Source organism: Gopherus flavomarginatus, chromosome 9 (assembly GCF_025201925.1).
Source record: "Gopherus flavomarginatus isolate rGopFla2 chromosome 9, rGopFla2.mat.asm, whole genome shotgun sequence".
In the NCBI taxonomy this organism is placed as follows: domain Eukaryota; kingdom Metazoa; phylum Chordata; order Testudines; family Testudinidae; genus Gopherus; species Gopherus flavomarginatus.
Window position 1 is genome coordinate 52,830,745 of NC_066625.1, and position 27,304 is coordinate 52,858,048.

The window sequence follows — 27,304 nt, forward strand, 5'->3', positions numbered from 1 at the left end:
GACATATGAAGCGGGACTGCTCCAGGATGCAATGCAGGTTCCCAGAGTTCTGTGGATGGACTGGGACTGTTGGGTGTGGGAGGAAAAGGAAAATGTCTGCCGTCCCTATAGAGATGGGAAGAAGGGGGCTTGTGGACACTGCCTCAGGATGCTCATTGATCTGGGGGGATTTAGTGAAGCCCCACTGGAGGCTCTCAGGGGAGAAGGTAGAGTTAACACGCATTCAAAGGGAGAAGAAAGTGCCCAATGGCAGAGGTACCCCTAGAGGTAAAGGGGAAAAGCAGATGGAAGCAGGTGGGAGTAACGGAGAGGCTACCCCATCTGGCTGCAGAAGGTATGGACTGAGCCCCTTCCCCTATAGAAAGAAAGCAAGTGGCCATGGCCCCACATGCTAGAAAAATAAGCAAATGAGGAATGGCCTGATTTAATAGAATCAGAACACCCTGCACAGAATGATACAAGCCAAGGCAAAAATTGAACTGTTCCAGAGGAAAAGAGGGAGAAAAAGGAAAAGGCAGAACTAGGCTCGGGGGAGAAGAACAGTCCAAGCCCAAGAGTTGGACAGTCCCAGGTACCTGGATGGCAGAAAGGGTGAGGGGAGGAACCCAGGGACCAGTTCGTGGGACTGGGAGAACCAGAGGCCTTAGAGAAGGAAGAGAAAGGGGGACAACAGGCCCTACCTGGAGACAAGGTGAAAGAAGCTAAGAAGAGTGGGCCTGTAGGTGTGAAGCTCTGTGGGCTAAAACTGAATTATGGGAGCAATTTCTGCAGGTGGAGGACGGAACGACCCAGAAAAGACCAACGTGGGGCAAACAGGAATGTATAGAGGCAAGAACCTCCTACAAGGAAAGGTAGGTGCAAACCCCCCCCCAAACTCACTCTCAGGTAAAAGGGGGAGGTGTGCAACAGAGTGCTGAGGTCTACACAGCAGCATCAGTGAGTTTCCCCAGTGATTAGCTAAAAAGATGCAGGGAGCTGGGTGAAGGAATTAATTGGCTCATCATCTGACTATCTTGATAAAAGGCAGGGTTAGCAGGGAAAAGTGGGAGGACAGACCTAGTTGTGCTCAGACTGAAGCCAATCCCAAAGAAGGGAGATCTCTTTTCCTTCCAGAGCTGTGATGAACAGGGGCCGTCTGTCATAGCGTAATACGGTATTAGAATTGTTATATTGCATTTTATAGGCATTGATGGGGGCGGGGGGGAACTTCAATAAATTATATGGAATGCACACTAAATAAAGGAGACTGAGCAGTTTTTCTGGTAATCAAGGATAGGGGGACACATGCCCTTTTGCATTCCTATGCAGAGAAGGGACATCTGATGTAGGGGGCCTTTTAATCTAGCTGATAAAGGAATAAGAAGATCCTGTGACTGGAAGTTGGGTCCTAAAAATTCAAATTAAAAATAAGGTGCAATTTTGTAACAATGAGGCGATTATCCATTGGCACCTGCTTATGGAGGGATTTCATGGATTCTCCATCTCCTGGAGTTTTCACACCAAGTCTGGATGCTTTTGTAAGGATATACTGTGGCTCAGCTGCAAAGTGTTGGGCCCTCAGGTAGCAGGGAAAAACTGGTCCCAGCACTGCAGGGCTGACTGGCTGAGGGTCTCTGGCCTATGCTAGACAGCAGGTCAGATTAGATAACCATAATGATCCCTCCTTCTGGCCTTGCAGTTTATCACTCAACTTCTCTGAATGAGCAGTCCCCTTCATCTATGGGATAGGTAAGTGTCTCATGATGGAATTAAACAATTTTGTAAGCCACTAGAGATGAACCTGGTCTTTGCTTGTGGCCTGGACATCTGTTTGAAACCGAAAGGCCTTGAGAAAACATGATCTCTGGCCTAAGGCTAGAAAGGAAGTGTGAGCAAAGGGGACAGATCTTTTGTGCCCCAGCAGTGAATTGCCCCAATAGCAGCAGTGTTGGCTTGGTCATTAATCTGCCACAGGAGAGTTCAAGGCCCAGGGAGAGGCCGCTGCACCATGGCCATATCTGAGCCAATGTTTCCCTTCACACCCAGGAACATGGGTCAGGAATGCTTGAGGATGATGGAAGTCTCCTGCAAGGATGGTCTGAGAGGCACCTGCTGCTCTCTGGGGCAGTAAAGCCAGCAGTAAGATTTCCACAGAGGGTGGCTTTTTTACCTGAATTTTCTGTAGGCCACAGAGCCGGAGCACACAGTCCAATTCCTCTTGCTCATACAGTGAGACAAGTAACGACACCACCCGGTCAGACTGGCAGTCAGTCAGCACGGCCAGTTCTCGCACCTCCTGGAGCAGATAGACAAGAATAAACCAAAAAAGCATTCTCAGCACAAGCCAGTAATTCACACATACCTGGCTACTCAAACCCAGCAGTATCTGGGGCTGGCTTTGCCCAGAGAGCTCTGGTTAAGGTAAATCCTGCATTTCCTAATACAAATGGGAACTGTAAGAACACAGGGACAGTTTCTGAGCACTCACTTTTGTGCTGTTCTGGTGGCACAAAGTAGCCAGAGAAGTGTAGGGTTTTTGCCAGCATAAAGATCTAAAAAAAAAAAAAAAAAAAAAAAGAAAAAAAGTACCTCCCTACTTGATGTTACCTGTCCTCCTGTAACAGGATGTCTGTAATATGCAGGCCTGCTATGAGGGATCATGAGGCCCTCTGGTGGGACATTCTAGCAACTACAACAGCCTGCTATTTTCTCCAAATTCATGAGTAATGGCTACACAGCCCACCAGCAAGCCTCCCAGCCCAGGTTAGCAGGGCTTGCGCTTGTGCCCTAAAAATAGCTGTGTAGACAGTGCTTTGATGTTGCAGCTTGGTCTGAAGCCCACCCTACTCCCTGGGCTTCAGAGCCTGACCTCCAGCCCAAGCTGCAACTTCAAAGCGCTCTCTGCACAGCTATTTTTAGAGAACGAGCGTGAGCCCCACTAACCTGAGTCTGTTGACCTGGGCTCGGAAGCTCACTGACATGGACTGCCTAGAGGTACCCTAAAAGGCTTGGCCAGATCCTTAGGTGTGCTGGCTGGCTGACTGCAAGAGCTGCCAAATGGCCTGGGAACCTCCCCTGAGCCAAGTGTGAACAGCTGTGGCATACAGCTGGTGTATGGACTTGTTCCCCACAAAAGCCCCCTGCAGTCAGTGTACAGGGGTGGGACTGACGCTGCACTGACCCCAGCCTAGCTGTTCAATGCCACATGGCCATTGCAGAACAGTCCTCAGAATGGAGCAGGGTGTGTGAAAAGTGACACTAGTAGCAAGACAGAATAAGTGGGCATTTCAGGCCAATTTTCTCATCTGCTCTGATCTTCTCTCTGTGCAGGTGGGGAGCTTTGGAATCTTGGCAAGGGTTTGGTGCACGGGTGCTGAAGCTCCTGAGTTCAGTCCTTGCTGCTAACACGCATATCTGTGCGTGAAGGGATAGTGACAGCAGGAGGGTTTGCTGCATGAACAGAAGAAATCAGTGACCCAGTTTCTGTTATTGTGATTAAGGCTTCTATCCAGAGGAACCGGATAAATGCAAATACCTTGGAGATTGGAGTATTTTTGTACAAACCAATCTGACCTGAAGACGCGTCTATTTCCAAGTACTTGGTGCATCAGAGACATGCAGATGGGACGTACCTCAGAAAAGAGCAACAATGGTTGAGCAAAGAGTTAGGAGAAAACATTAAAAGGTAGCATTCTTGCTGGTGAGGGGAGAGCATAGCATTGTAAAGGGGTGGAGTTCCAGCCCAGTCCAACCCCTTGCTCAGTTACTTCAAACCATCTGAAATTGTTCCTCGGGGCTGCACTGGTCTGTATTTGGTCTCATGTGGAAGGTGACTAGGCTATGTCTTCTCTGCTGAATTTGCTCAAGTTAACTCTTTGTTAGCTTTGCTCAAGCGAGAGCAGCCACACTGTGACCCAGCACTGGAACTGCACAGAGCGACTGGATTAGCAACACAGTATTTGTATGACAAGCATAGAGTAGCTGCGTCTACACTGCGTTAGTAGCTCCAGCATCAGCAGCACTCGAGCTCCAGCCCCCAACCCCTGATGGGCTAGCTCACGCGAGTTTAAAGCACCACTGAACTCAAACCAGAGATTTTTGTCTATGTGCATGGCAGTTTGGTTGGGGTAACAGCAGAGTTATACCTGGAGCTAACTCTACTGTGAAGACAGGCTGTTAGCCTGGAACAGAACAAAAGGTATATTCCACCCTATGCCTTCTCCTCCGATCACAGCCCATTTGCACTTCACAGCCACTACTTCCACCTCCCTGCCTCACACTGAACCTCCATCCTTAAGCTGCTCTTGCCCAGGTCTCTAATGATCAGTTCCTGGTCAGATCTCAAGGCCTCTGCGCCACTTTCACCTCAACTTTGTTGTTGCTTTTGACATGTTATCATCTTCTCTTCTCTTGCCATTTGTAATCCTGTCTTCTCCTGGCTCACTGCCCTCCTCCCTCCCCACCAGCATTTCCTTCAGTGTCTCTCCAGGCAGCTCCTTCCCTACCATTCCCTTGCTGGCATGCATTACCCAGTCTGTAATGGCTACCTTGTGAGTGTTTGGCTTTGCAATCTAACAAACACCCTTAGCAGACAGCCTTGCTGTACATCATAAATCTTCCAGCTGTTAAAAATGATGATACTCCATCCCCAAGACATGAACAATCACAATCTTGACCCCTATACTCACATGATGCACCTCTTCTCCCTATCTTCTGTTTGCCTGTCTGTCGCCTCTCGTGGAGAAGGCTTGTCCCTCATTTTGTGTTTGTAAAGTGCCCAACAGATGGCCCAGTGAGTAGGGTCCCAGTTTAGGACTAAAGACACCATCATTCAATCCCCTGCTCTCCTACAGACTTCCTGTGTGCCGGTGAGCAAGCCATTTAATCTCTCTGTGTACAGGGGATAGCAGCACTGACCCAACCCACAAGGGAGCAGCAAGGATAACAACGTTAAAGATTATGATGTGCTTTGAGAGCGACTGATGAAAAGGGCTAAGTATTATTATACTGGGGCACTGCTAGAATCTATGTAACCAGATTCCAGGATTTGTCTGGGAGTCACTCTGAAGCCGCAAACAGCTGAGTCAGTGTGGAGTGATGGAAACAGTTGCAGGCATGGTTGTGTTGACTAACATATGCTGGCTACCATATAAATATATTCATAACATATGCATATAAGTATATATTAAGCACAAACATTGTAACAGCGATATAGCCTAAACTGGCCAATACTATAATCCTGTTCACTTATGCTAAGTATCCCATAATACTTTGCATTAGCTGAAGTAAGCTTTGGCTTAAGTAGACAAGAAAACTGTCAGTATCAGGACATATCATTGTTCCCTCATTGCAACAGAAAGTGAGTTTCACAAACTTATTTACCCTACTATGCAGGTGCAAGAAGCAGGTGGGCAGATGCCCTGTCCCACATGGATGAACGTGTGGAGTCATGCACAACACCACATTCAACCATCCTTATGCCATCTCCCTTTGTCCTGGGACCAATGGACAAGGACCTAATATCACTCATTTAATCTCTGCTGCCTCACAACCTCTTTGCCACCCAGACCTGCCAGCCCTTGGGTGATGCGGATCCCAGGCCGGTTCACAGTTGCAGTTGCAGGATGGAATTCTGTACTGCGGAGGATGCATTTCTGTTCCAGACTGCTAGCCTAGACACAAGGGTCTCAAAGTATGTCATGAGTCCCAGCTCACCAAACTAAAACCAGGAACTTGGTTTTGTGAAATTTCTGGTGGCTGGGTATACACTCGTATGTCAGGAAATACACTGACTCCTGCTGTGATCTGTGTTCCTGGGCCAAGATCCCTTGTGGAAAGGCAATTGGTCTTCAGTCCACATGCATACTCTCTCAGCCCTGGTCTACTGTGTCCCTGGATTTCATAGCAGAACTCCCCACTCCCAGGGATGTACAATTGGGTTGGTTGCCATTGATTACTTGACCAAAGTGGCATGTTTTATTCCCTCTTGTGCAGTTCCTGTTGCCCTGGAAACCATCCATCTCTTTCTTGAACACATCTTTTGGCTCCACGGACTATTGACTGGCATTGTGTCAGACCAAGTGCCGCAGTTTGTCTTCCATTTCTGATGGGACCTCTACAACCCCTTGAGGGTAGAACACCCTGAACTGCCCTGCTCTCCTGGCTGATGTAATAGCCATTACAAATGCTACCTTTGTTGAAAGGTGTAACAGAGAGCAAGTTGCTAGAGGCTCAAAAGGGGGGGACCCATCAACTTTGATAAAAGTAAATTCAGATGTCAGTGTGAAATAGGACTCCATACCTGCAGAAACATCCTGTTCAAGCCCCTCAAAAACCTTATGACCAATGGGTTGGAAAAAAGGGAGCAGTTATCCACCAGAAAGTGAAATGTCAATATAGCTGCTAGCTGGTCCCAGTTAAGCTAATCCTTGATGTTTCAGGCACAAAATATAGTCCTTCACATGATGAACAGAAGCAAGAATGGGGAAGACCCCCCTTCAGCCTCCATCAGATGGAAAATCTTTTCCACTCAGCCAGGATGGGTCGACCTTGTTGATGGCTTTCTACTATCCAGCACTACCTCCTGCACCTCTCTTGAGTAGGATTCCTCTGCTGATGTTAGCCATGAAGCCTCCAGGCCAACAAGTGGAGAGCCTCAAGGTTGGGGTAGAGGAGGCAGCCATGATTCTGCAAAACTAGGTCTGTGGGAAGTGGGAGCAATAGTGGGAGATAGACTGATAGGTCCAAAAGCTGAGAAAACCAGTGTTGATGGGTAGGTCAGCACAGCCGACCAGGCCTTTAAAAGTCCGGTCGGCGCTGCTGCCAGTCTAAGGCAGGCTAGTCCATACCTATCCTGGCTCCACGCTGCACCCCGGAAGCAGCCAGCAAGTCCGGCTCCTGGGGGGGTACAAGACCCACAGGGCTCCGCATGCTGCCTCCACTCCATGCACCGGCTTCGCACTCCCATTGGCTGAGAACCGTGCCCAATGAGAACTTGGGGGGCGGTGCCTGTGGGCAAGAGCAGTGCACTGAGCTTCCTGGCCTCCCTGCCTAGGAGCCAGACCTGCTGGTCACTTCCGGGGTGCAGTTGGGTGCCACGATTGGCTGGGAACGTGCCTTAGCCTGCAGCACCGCTGACCAGGAGCTGCCCGAGGTAAGTCCACACCCCAACCCCAATCCCCAACCCTCTGCCCCAGCCCTGAGCCCCCCCTCAAGCCCAGAGCCTTCTCCTGCATCCCAAACCCTTCATCCCCGGGCTCACACCAGAGCCTGCATCCCCAGCCAGAGCCCTCAACAAACCCAACTGCATCCTGCTCTGGAGCAGAGCTAGTGACATTTTTGTTGTCCCTTGTTACAAGCAAATCCACTTGGGGAGTTCCCAAGAGCGGGGAAATGGACCTTACTGTATCTGGGCAAAGGGATCCCCATGGCGATTGATAAACAACTTGCTTAGGTGGTTTGCCAGCATATTCTGGGCCCCCAGGAGCTGAGCTGCCTTCAGAAGTAGAGAGGTGCTGATGCAGAAGTCCCAAAGTAGGATTGCTTCTTGACAGAGTAGTGAGGACCAGACTCCTCTTTGGCAGCCATATTGCCAGCCAGCACCAATACATCCCATCCCCTGATGTGGGGAAGCAATGCCCTGCAAGCTAAAAATGTAGGCCATAGCTCCCTGATCTTTATATGCAGACTGAGATCTGGGGGAGACTAAAAACTTTGTGTTTGCAGATTTCCCAGGTGAGCCTCCCTCCCCCAGCTCTGAGGTATCCGTGACTAAGGTAAGCAAGCGCTGAGGTGGGGCGAAAAGAACTCCCCTGCATACATTGATTGGGCTTAGCCAACAATTTAGGGTGGATAAGATGAGACTTGGTACGTGCTTAGCATGTCTATGTGGTGCCTTCTTGGAGAATACACCTCTGCCATCCCCCTAAGGGGGTCTGAGGCACCTAAGTATATGCAACTGTCTTAAACAGTTGCTCACTGTGGTAAGAGGATAAGCCTTTAAGTCCTGAATGAGGCTTTGCATTGCAAGAATCCTTCTCTGTGGTAGCCAGGCCCTGGAGGCTGATGAGTCCAGGACCGCTCCAACAAATTCTGTTTTCTGTACTGGGGCCAGGATTGACTGGTCTGTGTTGATTATCAGGCTGGGCGCATCAAAGGTGAATGGACTATGCAGATACTGGACACCACTTACGACCTGGATCAACCTCTAATCAGCCACTCAACCAGGTAAGGGAATCCGTGGACTCCTAGTCTCAGGAGGAAAGCTGTTTCCACTGCCATATACCATAAAACCACAAGGTGAAGCTGAGAGACCAGAGGAGAAGACTGTGAACTGATAATGGCGGCTGCCCACAGTGAATCTTAGACACTTTCTGTGGCCCTGCTGAATTGCCACATGAAAATAGGTGTCTTTTAAGTCAAGAGCAGCATATCAGTCCCCTGGCTCCAGGGAAAGAATAATGGAAGTCAAAGTGACCATCTGGAATTTTGATTTTAGGAACTTGTTTACCTGCCTTAGATCTAACATAGGCCTGAGACCCCCTTTTACCTTCTATATCAGGAAGTATTGTGAGTAAAACCCCCTTCCCCTGAACAGAACAGGAACCTCCCCCACAGCTCCTACAAGGAGAAGCAATTGTACCTCTTGCAGAAGAATTTTTTTGTGAGAGGGTTCCCTGAAGAGGACCAGGGGAGGGGACAGGAAAATGGAAAAAAAATAAAATGGAGCAAATATCCCACTTGCACTGTGCTTAGAACCCACCAATCAGTTGTGATGTGGGTCCACGCATGACAGAAGTGGGACAGACAGACAAAATTGGAACAAAAAGGGATGGCCTTCTCGGAATGGGTAGGCTCCTCTCAGCCTGCCCATCAAAATGAGCTCTCGGAAGATGCCGCCTGCTTCGATGAACCAGCGACTGCAGACACAGAAGGAAGTGACCATTTGTAACCTCTGCTCCTTCTCCTTAGTAGGTCGCGGGCTGGAGAGTAAATCCCTGAAAATGCTGAGACTGCTGAGAGCAGAACATCTTCCTCTTTGCTCCTGTAAATGCCCAGGGATTTCAGGGTTGCTCTAGAATCCTAGAGACTATACAGAGTCTTGTCTGTTTTTCTGAAAAGAGTGACAGTCCCTCGAAGGGTAAGTCCTAAACTATCTGTTGCAACTCTGAAGGGAGGTCAGACAAATGCACCAGCATAGTGCCTCCCTGCAATGGCCAAGGCCATGCTGCAGAATCTGCTGCAATGAGACCCGCTTGTAGGACCATTGTGTTGACCAACTTGCTCTCCTCTATCAAAGTGAGGAATTCTTGTCTCACCTCCTCTGGGAGCTCGTCTTTACATTTAGAAACTGTATCCCACAGAGTGAAATTGTAACATCCCAGCAAAGCTTGCTGGCTTGCAGTGCAAAGCTGTAACCTACCTGTGGAATAAAGCTTCCCCAAACAACTCCATCTTCTTGTCCTCTTTATTCTTTGGGGTTGAGGCCTTGTGCCCCTGCAATTCCTTTTCATTGGCTGCTGCAACTACAAGGGTGCCTGGAGGAGGATGGTTATACAAGTGCTTGAACTCACAGGAGGGGACATAGTACCTTCTCTCCATTCTCTTAGTAACCAGAGGCAGGGAAGCTGGGGCCTGCCAGAGGATATTGGTAAGTTCTAAAATAGCCTCATTTAGTGGCAACTAGTGGAATTTCTTCTGGACCTTCTCTGGACCTCCTCAGCAACTCCTAATGGGTCTTAAAATCTCCTGGAGGTGAACAGATAGGCTCTGCCACACCTTCCTCATCAAGAGATGAGGAAGAGGATGCTAATGATACCACAGGCTGATGCAGCTCCTGGCCCTCCTGCAGTTGCTTATGAGAAAGATCCTGACTCTGCTCAGAGCCATGCTTGGTACCAACTATATGATGCTTGTGGCGATGATGCTCCTGACACCCAGTAGATGGAAACCCGGGCAGGCAGGTGGCATTACCCTCCTGATGAGACTGGCTATGTTGGGATACATAGAACCCCCCTTCAGAATCTTATTAGAAAGATGCTTCTTTTTGATACCATGGTGACGCCACACCTGTCAGTACTGGAGAAGGCTCAGACGTTGAAGAAAGGTACTCCTGGGGGAATTCTGCACCAAAAAATTAAAAATTCTGCGCATGGTATTTTCAAATTTTGCAAAATTCTGCATATTTTATTTGTCAAAATAATGCAATTACTCTGGTTTCAATTACATTGGTAATTTATTTAAATTACAATACAATGGATGGAGAATGGGAGTGGGGAGCATTGGAGGAAATCCCCAGATCCTTTAGTCAACAAATGTATGCAGCCATATGCTCAGTGTTAAATCATAGGCAACTGAAGAGCAAGTGAGGGCTGGGGAATCAAACTCACAATTTAAACTGGCTACTGACCATCTCCAGAAAGGTCAGTAGCAAACAGTTCATGGAGTATATTTTGATAGGAAATTTTTTCAGTCCAAAAATTTTGACCAGTTCTAATCACTAAAGCACAATAAGCTTTATAAGGCCATACTGTCCTTTATGCCACTGTGGCCTTAAAACTTTTACACCTGTTTTATACTTCTGGGGGAATTCACAAAGACAATGGGAACAATTCACTAAGTAGGCAGGTTGCTACATTCTACTCTGAGGGAAACAGAGCTTGCCCCACGCTTACCTCCTCAGAAACACCCTGAAGCTCTTCCCCTCCATGCCAAGTGTGCTGCAATAGTGAGTGAGTGTGTCTGTCTGTCTGTCTCTCTCTCACTCCCACACATGACTGCCCGCCCTCCCCCGGAGGTGATTTACATCTCTATCAGCTGCTCTGGGTACCCAAACAAACTTGTCTGTGCTGCTGGGGATGGGCACGTGACTGCTCTTATGCCTTGCCCTTTGCTTCCCTGTCAGAAGTCATTTTTCTGTGGGTAAGCAAAAAAAATCTGTGGGTGACATGAATTCTGTGCATGCACAGTGACATAAAATTCTCTCAGGAGTAAGAAAGGGGAGCAGGACATATCATCTGTGGTTTTCCCCTAGACGGTGCCAGCCTCACTGGTACCTGGATGGCCACATCTGGAGGAGGTGCTCAGTGTGGAGATGAAGGCATCAGAGATGGTACCCCAGACACTGGTGCCAGGTGAGATTCTTGAACCACTGGTGACATCGGCACTGAGAGGTTCAGCAACTCTCTTGCATCCTCAAATGCCTCAGGAGTAGAAGATACTGGGAAGATACTCTGCAGTATGAAGAGTATGAACATGAAGAGATGTTGAGGCAAGTCCATCAGAAGCCGGTCTTGACAGGCCCCATTGGGCTCTGGAGTCAATGAACTTCCCTGGTTAGAGGTGTGCTGTGGGGAGTGCTTCCTCTTAGAATGCCTTCCCAAGTCCTTAGCAGAGTCAACCCCTTTGAATCCCTCAATGACCCTGATATTGAATCCAATTTCCAATGCCTCTTCTTCGGTACCGGAGATGCCGATCTACCCCTCAGTATCAGTAGTGTCAGAGGTGTGCTACTCACCGACGCTGAAGTGCTCAGAGCCCAGAGTAGAGGGCTCAAATGGAGGCTGCAGCACCGACTCCAAGAGCAGCCATTTTAATCTGGCTGCTGTATCTTTTTTCAATGGGGCCTAGAGCCCTTACAAATGCTGCACTTTACACTCACTGTAGTGGGACGGTTACCCAACTCCAGCCCTGAAGGGGTTAAAACAGCCCTGGGAAAGGGCTGCCCCTGGGAGCCAATAGGCTGGGCTGACTGGGGAAGCAGCCACAGCTGGGGCCACATCCCAATCAGGCCACAGCTGGCCTTATAAAAGGCCAGTGAGCCAGGAGCTGAAAGTCTCTCTCTAGCAGTGGAGAGAGAAGGACTTGGCTGCCTGGGAGCTGAGCAGGGTGCCTGAGATGGAGCAGGGCTGGGGAAAAGCCAGAGGAGCTGAGGAGCTCCAGGCTGGAAAACCCCCAGGCTGCAGGCCTTGGGAAAGGCTGGGAAGGGTACTGGGGTTGCAGAAGTGCAGCCCAGGGTAGGCAAAGGCAGCAGGTCCAACCCCCCCTTGCTGATGATGAGCGGTATAGACTGCAGTCTGCCCCAGTGAGCAGGGGCTAGATGATGACTGGCAGCAGATACTGAAGCAAGGTGGAGGTAGAGGGTTGGGGGTTCCTCTGAGTGAGGAGACCCAGAGAGTGGGGGTTCTGCCAGAGAGCAGCACCCAAGATAAAGGAGCACCAGGGTCCAGGAGGGACACAGGGGCCAGCGGCAAGCAGGACATCAGCCAGCAGAGGGTAGTCTGGAGCTGGAGAGCTAATTCCCAGGACGACCAGCAGGAGGTGCTGTGCCAGTGGGTTGTCATATCACTACACTCACATGAGCCTCCCCCAAGTATTTAAGGAAGCTGGGGTGTGGGTCGCTATTCAGCACAGCCTTGTTGCAAGAGTGTCAGGGCTTGAAACCCCGAAAGTGTGGCCTACATCTGGTACCAGGGTGAGTCCCCCACACAGGGTGCTGGAACCCACAGAAACAACAAAAACAATTTTTTGTTTACTAAGAAACTAACTAATTGACTAACTGCACTAACGATACACAGGTGCTATATGCAGATAACAGGAAAGATTTGCAGAAGTAAGGCCAGGGAGCTCCAACAATCATCATTGTCGACAGGAAGGAACAGAGGAGGGTCCGCTATAGCTTGACCCTTTATACCTACACGATGTGTATGAGGCAGCAGAGGGCACTCAAGCTGTCCCAGCAAGTACTGCTAGGGGTAAAAACTATCTGACAACTGTGCACGGGAGCACAGAAAGCCCTACAGTGGAATGGACATGGGTGATGACTTGAAGAAGAATGTAATTTCACCTGCTTGAATGTGACTCCGAAGTAAATCAGGAGACATTGGAAACACATTTACACAAAAGGCAAGCAAAGCCTTGGCATTGCACATCACCTCTGCATTTAGAACATTTGTTCTGTGGCTTGCACTGATGGAACCCAGAACAGCCTCAAGGGGATGCCCTGAGTCACCCATCCTGATTGCTGCGAGAAGAGGAGAGCCATCTCTCTCCCAGTAGGTGTGAAATGGGCCCGTGTTGGTGCTTGTTGGGCCTGCTGCTGCTGTAGATCACTAGCGCCTCCCACAAGGGGAGCACACTCCTGGGAAACGTTCCCCACACAGCACTTCAGCCCCTGCTCATGCACTGTCACTCAGCCCACACAGGCTCCTCCCTCTGGGAAGGGCATGGCACTCAGCTGTCTCCAGAACCATCTGACATCCTTCCAGTGTCTCCGTCCCCAGGATACAGCATCAAGCCAGTCTGTGGTGCTCTGTCCCCATGCTGGAGCAAGTAGGGTCCAGGCATGACTGATTCCTGCTGGCTACAGGATCCCAGGCAGGACTCTCTTCCTCACTGAGTGAGCGTCCGTGGGCAGAACAAAGACACCCAGATCCCCAACTTTATGATGGTCAGAAATGCAATTCCCCAGAAGGTTGCCAGACAGACACTCTGGCAACAGAGTGATATGCCCATTCAGCAGCTCATTCCCAACCGGGGCGGCTCCAGGCCCCAGCACGCCAAGCACATGCTTGGGGCAGCAAGTCGCGGGGGGCGCTCTGCTGGCACTGCAAGGGCTGCAGGCAGGCTGCCTTCCGCGGCTTGCTTGCGGATGGTCCGCTGGTCCCGCGGTGTAGGAAACTGTGGAAGACTGTGTCACGGCCTAGCTAGGGTATCTCTGCTTTCTCGGCGGCCTTGTGGAAAGCCCCTGCTTGCTAAGTGGCCGGTCATTGTAGGACACGGCATGCCAGTTATAACTTGCTTTTAACTGGTTGAAACCAGTTTGTATGGCCTTAGGCCAAAGGGCGGGCATAGCTTGTGGGAAGTCCCTTTTTGCATATGTATAAGTTGCTTTTATATTGTGCATATATAGCTGTATGCTCCCGGTCCTGCTTTTGGACTCCGACCCAGGCTGAGCTGAGCTTCGGTGCTGGGTTCCCCGCCAAAGTGAAAGCAACGCCCACAGTCCCCGTTGCAAATGTGTCACTTTACCTTCATTAAAGCCAAATAACTCACAGTGTGTGTGGGCCTCGTTCTTGCAGAGCATCCAAGCACGTTACACGCGGCTTCGGCGGACCTCCCGCAGACTTGCCTGCGGGAGGTCTGCCAAAGCCGCGGGACCATCGGACCGTCTGCAGGCAAGCCGCAGAAGGAAGCCTGCCTGCCGTGCTTGGGGCGGCAAAATTCCTAGAGCCGCCCCTGTTCCCAACCCACCTTTCAACGCACATTTCCCCTTGCCTGGCCCCTGAACATACCTACCCCAACAGCAGTACCCCAGGCTTCCACCCACCCACCCAAACACTCCCAGCTCCCCTCTCCACCATCCCAAATATACATCCCACCCTCTCTACACACTGAGCCCCTCAGCCTCTCCTGGACATATACCCCCTCCCAAATCTTACCCACACAACACACACCCCACCCACACTATACACACGCCACCCACACTACATAACCCCCACCTGCACACTGTTCCTCCTTCCTGCCCAACCACCGGCATTACTATTTCTGTTGCCTTTTCAATCCTGCTGAAGGGAAGTTCAGGACACTGGCCTAAGGTCCCCAGCCAAAGACGTGAAGGAGCTCACCGCGGGTCTGCAGAGCAGGAGTCGGATGTCGGTGACGTGTGGAGGTGGAGTCTGCAGCTTTGCACTCACGTGCATTACGTTAGAGAAAACCACCTGGAAGCGTAGCTCTACTTGGATGCCACATGGAAAAGTCAGTGTCTCCTTCAGCAACTCTGTAAGTGAAATCAGAGGAGTGGTCATTGCAGAGGCCAGAATGCACAGCACACCAAGCGCTCTCTGTCTCATTTCTGTGCCACTGCCAGCAGATGGGAATGTTTCATAGATTCTAAGGGACCACTGTATCACCTAGGCTGACCTCTGCAACACCAACCAGAGAACTGCCCCACAATAATTCCTAGAGCAGACCCTAACATGCACCCTGAAAAATTGTCAGTGATGGAGAATCCACCATGACCCTTGGTAAACTGTTCCGGGGTTAATTACCCTCACTGTTAAAAATGTATGCAGTATTTCCAGTCTGAATTTGTCTAGCTTCAACTTCCAGCCATTGGCTCGTGTTAGACCTTTCTCTGCTGGCTGAAGAGACCATCATGAACTGTTTCCCAAGTAGGTACCTGTAATGGGGTGGCTGCCCTACTCCAGTAAAGAGGGGTTAAAAGCAGCCTTGGAGAGGGCTTCAGCTCTGAAAGGTAGGCTGATTGGGAAAGGAGCCACAGCTGTGGCCAGCTTAATCAGGGCCCAACTGGCCCTTATAAGAGGGCTATGGGCCAGAGAAGTGGCACTCTCTCTAGCTTCTTGGGAGAGAAGGACCTAGCTGCTGGAGAGAGAAGGGTACCTGAGGTGGAGCAGGGCTGGGGAAGGGCAGAGGGAGCTGGGGAGCTCCAGCCTAGAAAATCCCTAGGCTGCAGGCCTTAAAAAGGGCCTACTAAAAGGCACTGGGGCTGTAGAGGGGCAGCCCCGAGAAATGCAAAGGCAGCAGGTCCTAACTCCCTTGCTGATGATGAGTGGTTTAGAGACTGCAGTCTGCCGGAGGGAGCTGGGGCTAGATGATGACTGGCAGTAGCCACTGAGGCAAGGTGGGTTTAGAGAGTTGGGGGTTCCCCAGGGAGGGGAGATCCAGGTTGGGGGTTACTGCTGGGGCAGAACCCCAGAGCAAAGGGCACTGGGTCTGGGAGGGAGACACCGGCCTGCAGAGGGTTGTCCAAGCTGGAAGAGCTAATTCCCAGGACGACCAGCAGGAGGCGCCATGCCAGTGAGTTGTCAAACCCCTCCCCAGCCACAGTACTATTTTAGGGTAAACTTGTAGGCCTTACCACTTGTGAGTTTAACTATAAAACATGAGCTTAAGTTCATAAGATGTCACAGGAACCTGGAACAGCAAATGTTAGTGGGGAAAGGCATGAAAGGGAGACAAACAGATTGAACTAGTCCGAACTCAAGGACTGTGTGAAGATCATTCTTGGTTTATCAGCATGATTCTAACACAGTCCTTGAGTGTGAAACCAGAAGTTAGTGAACTAAAGTTGGTGCTTTGGAAAAGAGGCCTAAATAGTGGACAAAATAACGGACTATTCTGCCCATCACTCCATTTTGGGGTCCTTGAAGAAAAGAGACTTTGGGAGAAAAATTGGCTACTGGGATGAGATTCACAGTCATGACTGCCACCCCCACCATCTCCTGGGACCCCAGGCCTTCATCATCCTGATCCTGAGAGATGTCCTGACTGGACAGGGCCAGAGAAAAGGACCCAGATGACATCACCACATCCACCAGCTCTAGCTGATTCCCAACCACCACCTGGGATGAAATGGGATTGGATCTTAATACTAATGACAGCTCCAGCCCATCTCAACTAACTTCTTCTCTGTTCTCCAAAAGGGTAGTTATTACCAGCTTTGATACCATCTTAGAGACTGTCAGACATGAGGATTCTTCCTTCTAAAAACTCTCTCCAGCTAAAAGGGAACAAAGTATGCTGTTAAAAGGAAAGCCGTATTTAATACTTTATATTGTAAAGGCTTTAAATGTCCCCCTCTTTTCTTTATCTTTAATAAAAGGTTAAAAGGATTTTTAATGGTGTTTGCCATGGGACTAAGTAGGCTGAAGTCTCTGTAGACCAAACCCCAAACCTTAACACTCTTTAATGCTGGACAGTGACTGGGTTATGTTAATGCCTTTAGCCTTGCATCTAAATTAATACAACAGTGCTTATAGACTGTAATCAAGTCACCCCTTAAGCAGCTCTTTGTTAAGTTAAATAGATTGAGCTCCTTCCGTCTATCAATATCAGACATGTTTTCTAATGCTTTAATCATTCTCATGACTCTTCACAGAACCCTTTCCAATTTAGCAACATCCTTCTTGAACTGTGAACACTGGAACTGGATGCAGTATTCCAGCAACGGTTACGCCAGCACCAAATATAGAGGTAAAATAACCTCGTTACTCTTACTTGAGATTCCCTTGTTTATGCATCCCAGGATTGCATTAGCCCTTTTGGTCACTGTGTTGCACCAGCTGATTATCCACCATGACCCTCAAATCTTTTTCAGAATCCCTACTTCCCAGGATAGAATCCCCCATCCTGTAAATATGGGCTACATTCTTTGTTCTTAGATACATGTGACAGATGATGCTTGGATGTTCACGCCCTACATGTTGTAAAAATTTTTGTACAAGTTATGCCTTATAAGGTATAATTTGAGAACTCCTAATGTGCTGGTCAGTATCGTCCCGATAAAATATGTGTGGCAACACTGTACGTAAAGTTATAACATTTCCCTGTATGATGTTGTTAACACATGTTCCAAACCCCATGGCCCTGCTCAAACAGAGGTTAGCAAACAAGTCTGTCCTAAACAAAGGAATATGTGCTCTGCTTAATTTGCCTTAAGAGGTAAACAGAGTCATCAAGATGAAGGGAAACAAAGGACGCTCACAGGTAAGAAAAAGGGAATTTCCTTCCACATAGACTCTCTGCCTTCTTGTGCCAAGCCGGAAATGTTTTTCAAGAGAGGGACTGAAACTTTAAAAAGAAGGAACAAATACCCCAAGGCACCCTCCCACTCTCTACCTGCCCATCACATTCACTGCAATTGACGCAACAAAGGAAGCAGTCATTGGACTCTGGGGGATGGGTACTGGTCAGTAAGACTGCTGAAAGAAAGCACATGGTGAGAAATTTTGCATGAATCTGACATAGTTTGTTAGGTATTAGTAAACATTTTATCTTTATTTTCCTTGTAACCATTTCTGACTTTTATGCCTCATGACTTAAAATCTCTCTCTTTGTAGTTAACAAACTTGTTTTACTGTTTTATCTAATTCAGTGTGTTTAAACTGAAGAGTCTGAATAACTATTCGAGATAATAATCTGGCACATTATTCTCTTTAAGGAATAATGGACTTACAATATTTTGTACTGCCCACAAGAGGGCTAGGCAGAACATGACATACATTTCTGGGGGGAAATCTGGGTCTGAAGGTGTGTTGGGGTCACCTTGCGGTATAACCGAGGCTGGTGAGAGCCAGAGGATAGCTCCAGCATGGCTGGCCGACTGAAGACACACACACATACTTCGGGTGTGACTTCTACGCTGGAGGCTGTTTGTGAGCGGCCCAGGTGGGAGATACTTTAGCAAGGCATTGTAGGAACATAAGAATGGCTATACTGAGTCAGACCAAAGGTCCATCTAGCCCCAGTATCTTGTCTTCCGACAGTGGCCAATGCCAGGTGCACCAGAAGGAATGAACAGAACAGGTGATCATCAAGTAATCCATCCCCTGTCGCCCATTCCCAGCTTCTGGCAAACAGAGGCACCCAGGGTAGCAGGGCGGGGGTGATACAGCTGCTCATTAGTTTGGATTGTACCCTGGTATGTCACACTACGCATTTACATTTAGTTGTAATAAAATGCACACTAGTTGCTTGTGCCCAGTTTACCAAGCAATCCAGATCACTCCGTACCAGAGACATGTCCTCTTCATTATTTACCACTCCCCCAATTTTTGGGTCATCTGCCACCTTTATCAGTGTTTTCTTCCATATCATTGATAAACATGTTACATAGCGTAGGGCCAAGAACTGATCCCTGTTTACAATTACTTTTTGAGAGGGTGCCCCTTCTGCCTCTAGTGCTTGAGTACTCCTGCAGTGTGGGAAGGTATGTAAGTTGTAAATTGCTGGCTCGAGGCCATGACTGGGTAGTGATCCCTGGGAGACTCCTTGTGACCTGCCCTGGCCCAGCCTCCTATGCTGGGTACCCGTGGATTGATCTCTTCTTTGAGCCTGTCACTCCCATTCTTCAAATTCCCTGCTGCTGCTGTTCTCTTTGCCCCATCCCATTATTTCCACTATAATTCCCTGGATAGGAATTGCTTCAGCGTTCGGCCAGCAGTCGAGTCACCTCTTCACAAGCTTTCTGCTCCAATCACAGCAGGGCCTGAACCTGCCATGAAAAGCCTCTTGCTCAACAGTGGCAGTGGGACCTCCCTCTATTTGCTGCTCCCCACATCCTGGGTGCTGCTGCTCCTTCTCCCCCATCTGACTCTTATGGTAAGAGACCCTTAGGCTCCCACCTCACTCTGTGCCATAGGCCCAGACCCAGCAGCAGCCCCCTCTGGATTCACCCACCCTAACCCCTTCCCAAAACGGTTCCCACAGCTCTGCTAGCCGTCTCCATGGCCTGGACTGCTTCTTGGAGTGGGTGGCAGAGAAGCAGTACTCTGAGGTGCTCCCTTATAGGGACAGTGTGACTGTGAACAGGGCGCAGCATGAAGCAGGAGCAGGGAAACCCAAATACAACCTTTTGAACTACTAATGTAAGACATATTTAAAAGGCCAGATGCTAATGTACCTTGCCTGAGACCCCCAGGGCCGGGGCTGAGACAGCGTGGCTAAGGGCTCTGCACTGGTTTCTTACCATGGCTGTGTCCCCAGAGCTCCGCAGTCGGCCCAGTGGTGCAGATAGGGTCTGTCAGCGCCCGGGCTTCCTTCAGAGTGTGCTTGATCTCCATCACCTGCTTCCCAGTTACCAAGGGGTCCCGGCCAATGTCTGGGGGAGAAAAAGCTGCCTGAGGAATGGTTCAAAGGGATAAGGCACAAAGGGTGCTGAGGCAGCCAGCTCCCACTGAGCCCACTTCCTTTTTGTGGCTTTGAATTTCCCTCCTAAATTGGAGGCCTGGCTCACACCATGCCTGCAGCCATTTTGGTCTCTCCACATACACAGTTCCTGATGCGCCCCATCACCCTTCTGGCCCAGCTCAGAACCTCACACTGTATATTCTTTGAGCTACTGAGCAGTACTGCACCCTTACACATCCTAGCATCTTGTTTGGTTTCTGTACCGCACCTGCACACTGAGCAGAGGTTTCACATAGCTGCCTGCAGCAACCCCCAGGTCCCTGTCCCGAGTGAGCTCAGTCCATTGAGAACCCAGCAATGTGAATGAAGAGTTCAGATCACTCCTCACCTCACATTTGTTGCACTGGATTTCAACTGCCACTGAGTCATCAGCAAACGTTACCACCCCACTGCTACCTCTGTGCCTTGAGGAACACTGACCATTCCTTGTTATGCTTTGCTTCTGTCTCAGCCCGTTTCTGACTTGTCACATCTACACCCAATTAATGAATTTCCTTAATAGCCTCTTGCAAGGGGTTTTGCCAAGGGTTTTTGAAGGACTGGGTAAATGCTATCAGCTGGTTCTTCTTTCGCCCCTGCTTTGGTGTTGCCGTGATTAGAGAACTGTAGTAGACCGCAAAGGCAGGATTTTCGCTTGCAGCGGCTGCGCTGGTTTATACCCAGCATGCCAGCTTCACCCAGGTGGTTTGTTATTCTACTGAAATCAGTGTATGTGAGGCCCCCTGGCCTCCAATGCCCAGGATCACCTCTAGGTACATTGGCGATTCCCTGCATATTCACTGACTTTAACGAGAGAGGGATTTTGTTAGTAGCTCAGCCCCTTCACTCTGATGCTCTTGGACATGCTGTCCAGGTTGGAGACTCACTGGCCTTTCATTTGTCTGTTTGTTCCATCTCCTCTTCCTTTGAATCCTCGATCAATGACTGTACCTCACCTTTACTTCCTGGAACAAATAGCTTCCAGCTTTAACTAAACAGCTTCCGGTGCAATATTTACCTTCCAACACATCCTCCAGCACGTGGGTCACTTTCTTTTCCTGTAGAATGTGCTTTTTCAGGTACTTCATGAAGATCCCGGAGCTGAACTCCCCATCCTGCACTTCATAGGCTTCGGCATCTTCACTCCTTCGAAGGCAAGCACACGACCCTCAGCTGCTTGCCACACTGACATGGCGCAGGAGCACCCAGAAACCCCACAGACGCACTTTGATTCAGGATTCCCTTTCTATTGGCCGAGTTATTGCTTTAGCCATATTAAGAAGGACCCTGGAAAGTCAATTGCCAATTCTGGGGGAACAATACAGAATCCTTGCAAACTCAAGGGGCTCAAAAATTGGAGTAATATATGCTGCTCATTTGGATGAAGGAACATGAGCACCTGTATTTGCTTCAGAGTATTGGTCCTCTAATTCTAAGGTTGCATCGAACTGATGGTTTTCCTGTAGTTTCTGTTGCTGTTTGCATCGTGAGCCACTGGGCGTAACTGCAGCGTTTTAGTGTAATACAGAGGCTTGTTTTAATGAAAATGAAACTGCATTGTACTGTTTCAGGGGCAGAGTTAGGACAGCTCAGCATTTCTGAAAATCTCCCCCACAATGATCTCCTGGCCTTGGAAAAAGTTCTGTGACGCATGGGGTGCCCTGTGCACTGCCACAGGGTGTGTCAATTGAATTATCCAATTGTAGCCCTGAAGGAGGTGCTGCCATCCAGAACAGCCAGCTCTGTGTCTAACTTTAGGATACTGCGGCTCAGGCTGGATGTGTCCTGGGTTGTGGGGAGAGACTCCATTACAAATACTCACTGATTTTAGGCCACAAAAGGGTGTTACAATCTTAACTACAAAAACAACAAGGAGTCCAGTGGCACCTTAAAGACTAACAGATTTATTTGAGCATAAGCTTTCATGGGTAAAAAAACCCTTCTTCAGATGCATGGAGTGAAAATTACAGATGCAGGCATTATATACTGACACATGAAGAGAAGGGAGTTACCTCAAAAGTGGAGAACCAGTGTTGACACGATCCATTGTCTACAGCCAAGCCCTAAAATACAACTGAATTTGCTCTAATCCCTCCCACAGAGACAAACACCTACAAGATCTTTATCAAGCATTCTTAAAACTACAATACCCACCTGCTGAAGTGACTAAACAGATTGACAGAGCCAGACGGGTACCCAGAAGTCACCTACTACAGGAGAGGCCCAACAAGAAAAATAACAGAACACCACTGCCATTACATACAGCACCCAGCTAAAACCTCTCCAGCGCATCATCAACGATCTGCAACCTATCCTGGAAAATGATTCCTCACTCTCACAGACCTTGGGAGACAGGCCAGTCTTTGCTTACAGACAGCCCCCCAACCTGAACCAAATGCTCACCAGCAACTACACACCACACCCCAGAAACACTAACCCAGGAACCAATCCCCGTAACAAACCCTGTTGCCTATTCTGTCCTCATATCTACTCTAGTGACACCATCAGAGGACCCAACCACATCAACCACACCATCAGAGACTCATTCACCTGCACATCTACTAATGTGATATATGCCAACATGAGCCAGCAATGTCCCTCTGCCATGTACATTGGCCAAACCGGACAGTCTCTATGTAAAATGGGTATAAATTGGACACTAGGAAGTTTAGACTTGAAATTACATGAAGGTTTCTAACCATTAGAGGAGTGAAGTTCTGGAACAGCTTTCCAAGGGGAGTAGTGGGGGCAAAAGACATATCTGGCTTTAAGACTAAGCTTGATAAGTTTATGGAAGGGATGGTATGATGGGATAGCTTAATTTTGGCAATTGATCTTTGATTATCAGCAGATAAGTATGCCCAGTGGTCTGTGATGGGATGTTAGATGGGATGGGATCTGAGTTACTGCAGAGAATTCTTTCCTGGGTGCTGGCTGGTGAGTCTTGCCCACATGCTCAGGGTTTAGCTGATCGCCATATTTGGGGTCGGGAAGGAATTTTCCTCTGGGGCAGATTGGCAGAGGCCCTGGAAGTTTTTCAACTTCCTCTGCAGTGTGGGGGCATGGGTCACCTGCTGGTGGATTCTCTGCAGTTTGAGGTCTTCAAACCACAATTTGAAGACTTCAATAACTCGGACATAGGTTAGGGGTTTGTTATAAAAGTGGATGGGTAGGATTCTGTGGCCTGCTTTGTGCAGGAGGTCAGACTAGATGATCATATTGGTTCCTTGCCCTAAAGTCTATGAGTCTAAAAGAATAAATGGACACAAATCAGACATCTGGAATAGTAAAATACAAAAGCCAGTCAGAGAACATGTCAATCTCCCTGGACATTCTATAACAGATTTAAAAACTTGAGAAACAGACTTCAAAGAGAAACTGCAGAACTAAAATTCATTGCAAATTTAACACCATTATTTGGGCTTGAACAGGTACTGGGAGTGGTTGGCTCACTACAAAAGCAGCTTTGCCTCTCCTGGAATTGACACTTTCTCATTAATTACTGGGAGTGGACTACATCCACCCTGATCAAATTGGCCCTGTCAACACTGGTTCTCCACTTGTGAGGTAACTCCCCTGTCTTCATGTGTCAGTATATAATGCCTGCATCTGTAACTTTCACTCCACACATCTGAAGAAGTGGGTTTTTTTACCCACAAAAGCTTATGCCCAAATAAATCTTTAAGGTGTCACCAGACTCCTTGTCGTTTTTGTGGATACAGACTAACACGGCTAACCCCTGATACTTGACAATCTTAACTGTGGATCAGCCACAGCTGCTGCCAGCACAGGGCTGTAGGGAGAGATGAGGGTACAGATCAGGAAAGTCAGAGAGAAAGTGTGAGAACCAGAGATCCGAGACAGGCCCTGTCTGCACTAGGGATGTCCAGCGGCAGCAGTACTAGTTGGCAAATGGTGACAGGGCCGATGCGGCTTCTGGCATTCTCAGCACCTCCCCCTGTCAATGACATTTGATCTCATGGCCAGAGTTCCAGCCCCGCAGAAGCAAGAGCCTCAAGCCACAGTGCTGAGATGTGCCAGAGGTCTCCAGCTATGAGCAATCAGCAGGTACTTACGTGGCATAGCCATAAACTGTATTCCCCCAGGGCTCCAGCGGCTGCACCTGCGACAGCGCACACTGCGGGTTGTACCTAGACATGAAAGGATGTAACAGTGTGAACTGGGTGAAGGGGGATTCGCTTTCATACATGTACAGGATGGCCCCATCCCTGGACACAAACAGAACCCATATGTTCAACGCAATGGCATCTGCTGAGCGACAGCAATGCACTTGACAATTACATCAGACCCAATTTCCAAACACTTACCTGCAACGAAAGCCATGGAGGATGGTGTAGCAATGGCCATGGGGTCTTTTCAACAGCTGAGAGCTCCCCCAGCCCAGCCAGACCCTGGGTTCTTTGTGCTGCCGGGGCTGAGCAAAGGGGAAAATGTCTGGCTGAAATCTGTAGGGCTGACTCCTGGGTAGAGCTGAGGGTGCAGCTGGAAAGCAGCCATTTGGGGCTCTGATCCTGTGGCTGGTTTTTCACCAGCATAGTGTAGATCCGCATCAGGACTCATAACAGCTCATGTACTGGTTCATACTGGCCCCCCAAACTATTACACTGATGAGGATTGCTGGAACCCACACGTCTTCTCTTCCCCAGGGAGCTGGCTAGGCCAGCCAGCCAGTCATCTGCAATGCAGAGGAATCCCCCACTGTCCTATTAGGGCAGCTTTAGGGCTGCTTTGCCGCCACTGCAGTGCAGAGCAGGGCCGCCCAGATGGGGGGGGCAAGAGGGGCAATTTGCCCCAGGCCCTGGGCCCTGCAGGGGCCCCCACGAGAGTTTTTCAGGGCCCCTGGAGCAGGGTCCTTCACTTGCTCCGGGGGCCCTGAAAAACTCTCACGGGGCTGGGGCCCCCAGAGCGTCTTCTGCTCCGGGTGGTCGTCGGCACTTTGGCGGCGGGGGGTCCTTCCGCCCCGGGACTCCGCCGCCAAAGACCCCAGGCCCCCTGAATCCTCTGGGCGGCCTTGGTGCAGAGTGACCTTGCTGTGGCCAAGGAGCTGGCCCATAATTTCCAAAATTAGGTAAAGGGTGTCAGGGCTGATTTGGTGTGAAAGGCCTGTCTTCCACCACAAAGTGCCTGAGAGATCCTTTGTGCATGGCGTTAGTCACGGGGTCTGCACAGGAGGTTGCTATCTGCAGCCTACTGGGGAAGAATTAGTTTTATGCAATATCTCTGGGCACTGAAGATACCTGTGCGTAGGGAGGGCCTGCGTCTCTCTCATTTACACCAGGTTTACATCAGTGCAGCAGAGTCACTCCCAGTTTGCACATGTGGAATTGAGATCAGAGCCAGGCCCAGAGTATTTTCCGCAGCAGTGTTATCTCCTCCATTGTGATCGGGCCTACTGAGGAGGAGGTACAGATGTCCCTGTTTCACAGAGTCAGCAGCAGATAGCAGGCTGGTTGTTTATAACTTGTGACCAGGAACGAGGGGGCCACAGGATGGCAATGTTTGTCTGGCTTGCACCTACTTTTCAAACACACCCAGAAGTGACAATGACAGGCATGAGATACATTTCTAAATAAAATCAATGAATGGATAGATTTATCTGCCCTCAGCTGCTCCAGACAAACACATGAGCGGCTAGAGGATTCCAGACACGAGGAACAACAAGACATCATATCCCAGAATAGGCTAGAGCCCTCACTGGCCCCAAACAGCGCGCAGTGTGCATCTAATCCATGGGCTACACTCAGCTGCTCGGGTGCAAAGCAGCTTGCAGATGGCAACAGAGACACACACACACACACACACGCACAGTTACAGAATAGCCAGTCTAGTAATGGGAATGGAAAAATCGGTTCTGGTTTGTTTGCCCCGACTGAGGACAAGGCTCAGCTGGAACATGTTTCCAGAGCATGACGGAACAGAGACATCCTTGGCAATGGAGATGATGGGCAGGGTCAGCGCCCAGACCCTGGGCCTGATTCTCATCTCATTTACATCACTGTAGCTCACTGGCTTCAATTATTTACATGCCATATAGGTGGGAGGAGATTTATGTCCATTTGTCTTAGGCAACATGCCCTAGAAATGCCAACAAGATTATAATTGTTTTCTCACATTGGGGTAAACAAGGAGCAATTCCACTGAATTCAATGGTGTGATACCTGCGTAAAGCAGGTGCAACTACAACTGGAATCTGGTGCAAGGTAGCCCAATAGTGACAGCCCCAGACACAGATCACTTTGTCCTGGTCCCCATAGTCCCAAGATCCCAAAGTGCTCAGATATCTCAGTGATGCGTACAGGCGAAAACCCAAATGGGAACTGCATCTACCAAATGGTTCATTTTAATGTACTATTTATGGCGCTGCTACATGCAGGAGGAGGGCTTCAGCTTCAGAAACGTTGCAGAAATCCAATGTGTGAGCAGGTAAGGGAGGTGGGGTGGGGACCCACTCCTTAGTTTCTGTCCTGGACCCCAGCAAGTCTAATACGGGTCCTGCTAGGGAGCATGCTCAGTGCAGATGGAATGATCACAGATTTGAGCAACAAGCCTCTAACAAGCTCTACTTCAAATGTGCACGTGGTGATTTTCTGTGGCTTACAACTTGGCCAAATCTGGATGGATTTCCATGGAGACAACACAAGACTCTTCTCTAACCCCAGGACCACCCCCTCGCCAAATTTCATGTTTCTGCTCCAAAGCATGAAGGCACTAAAGCTCTTCACAGGTAATCAAGGGCCCCTACAAGTACGCATACCAATGGGACACTAATGTTTACATTTGCTGTATCAGGTCTCATGACTGGGGAAATTCGCAGGTATTGTCAGTGTGGACACCAGTAATCCTGTTTTACCCAGTTCTCTTTCCTATTTAATATAATTACTGTGTTGAAAATATTGTGTGTGCTTGTGTTATTTCTTGGGAGTCTCCAACTATCTGGCATGTAAGTGGAGGTTACCCTGTGGTTACAATTTTCCTCCCAAGCTGCCCTGCTGACCCAGCCTGGAAGGAGCGAGGGGGGTGGAGGCACCACCAAATAATTGCATATGGGAAGAAAATAAAGAAGTTCCACCTTGCTGAGCTGGAGGTGGGATCGAGAAGAACCCAGGCCTGTCCATCAAAACCTATTAGGAAACTGGTGCTAAAAGAGGTAATCCAGTGGAGAGGGGCACTACACACATCACTGCTTACAGCCAGCCAGAGGAGGGAAGAGGGCAGAAAACGTCTCAGCAATTTGCTGAGCAGCACAGAGATAGTATGGCAATGGGAGCTTCAGGAAACCTTACAATCGAAAGATATTAATGCAGCTACATAGTGAGGGCCTCAGGCCTAAGCCAGGTCCCAGCACACAGTAAACAAAGACCTATTTGATGACACCTCTGACACATTACATGGGTTTGATTATGCAGCAATGGCAAAATAAACCCACAACCTTTTGCTGTTTGCTGGAGGCTGCTGCCGGTTGTTTGTGTGGAGCAGCTCCCCTCTCACCACAGGAATCTGAGTGCGTGAAGCATAAGGCTGCCCTATGCTGGGGTGCGCTCCAAAGCAGCCAGAGGAACTGGTCATCTGCCATGGTGGGAAAAGATATGGGGGGAACAAACAACCTAATGTGTCTTTA

At 49.2% G+C, this 27,304-nt stretch overlaps 1 protein-coding gene across 3 annotated transcripts in view; it reads right to left on the bottom strand.

Moving 5' to 3' along the window:
• Window positions 1-27,304, bottom strand: part of LOC127057758 (mucosa-associated lymphoid tissue lymphoma translocation protein 1-like) — a 69,931-nt gene that overhangs the window by 3,653 nt on the left and 38,974 nt on the right. For all 3 annotated transcript variants that reach the window (XM_050966792.1, XM_050966794.1, XM_050966793.1), the window contains 5 exons: window positions 23,742-23,816; window positions 20,684-20,811; window positions 19,466-19,597; window positions 14,604-14,755; window positions 2,150-2,275 (listed from right to left, as the gene is read on the bottom strand). In XM_050966792.1, the coding sequence (XP_050822749.1) occupies window positions 2,150-2,275; window positions 14,604-14,755; window positions 19,466-19,597; window positions 20,684-20,811; window positions 23,742-23,816 (613 nt within the window). The remainder of the gene's footprint in view (window positions 1-2,149; window positions 2,276-14,603; window positions 14,756-19,465; window positions 19,598-20,683; window positions 20,812-23,741; window positions 23,817-27,304) is intronic.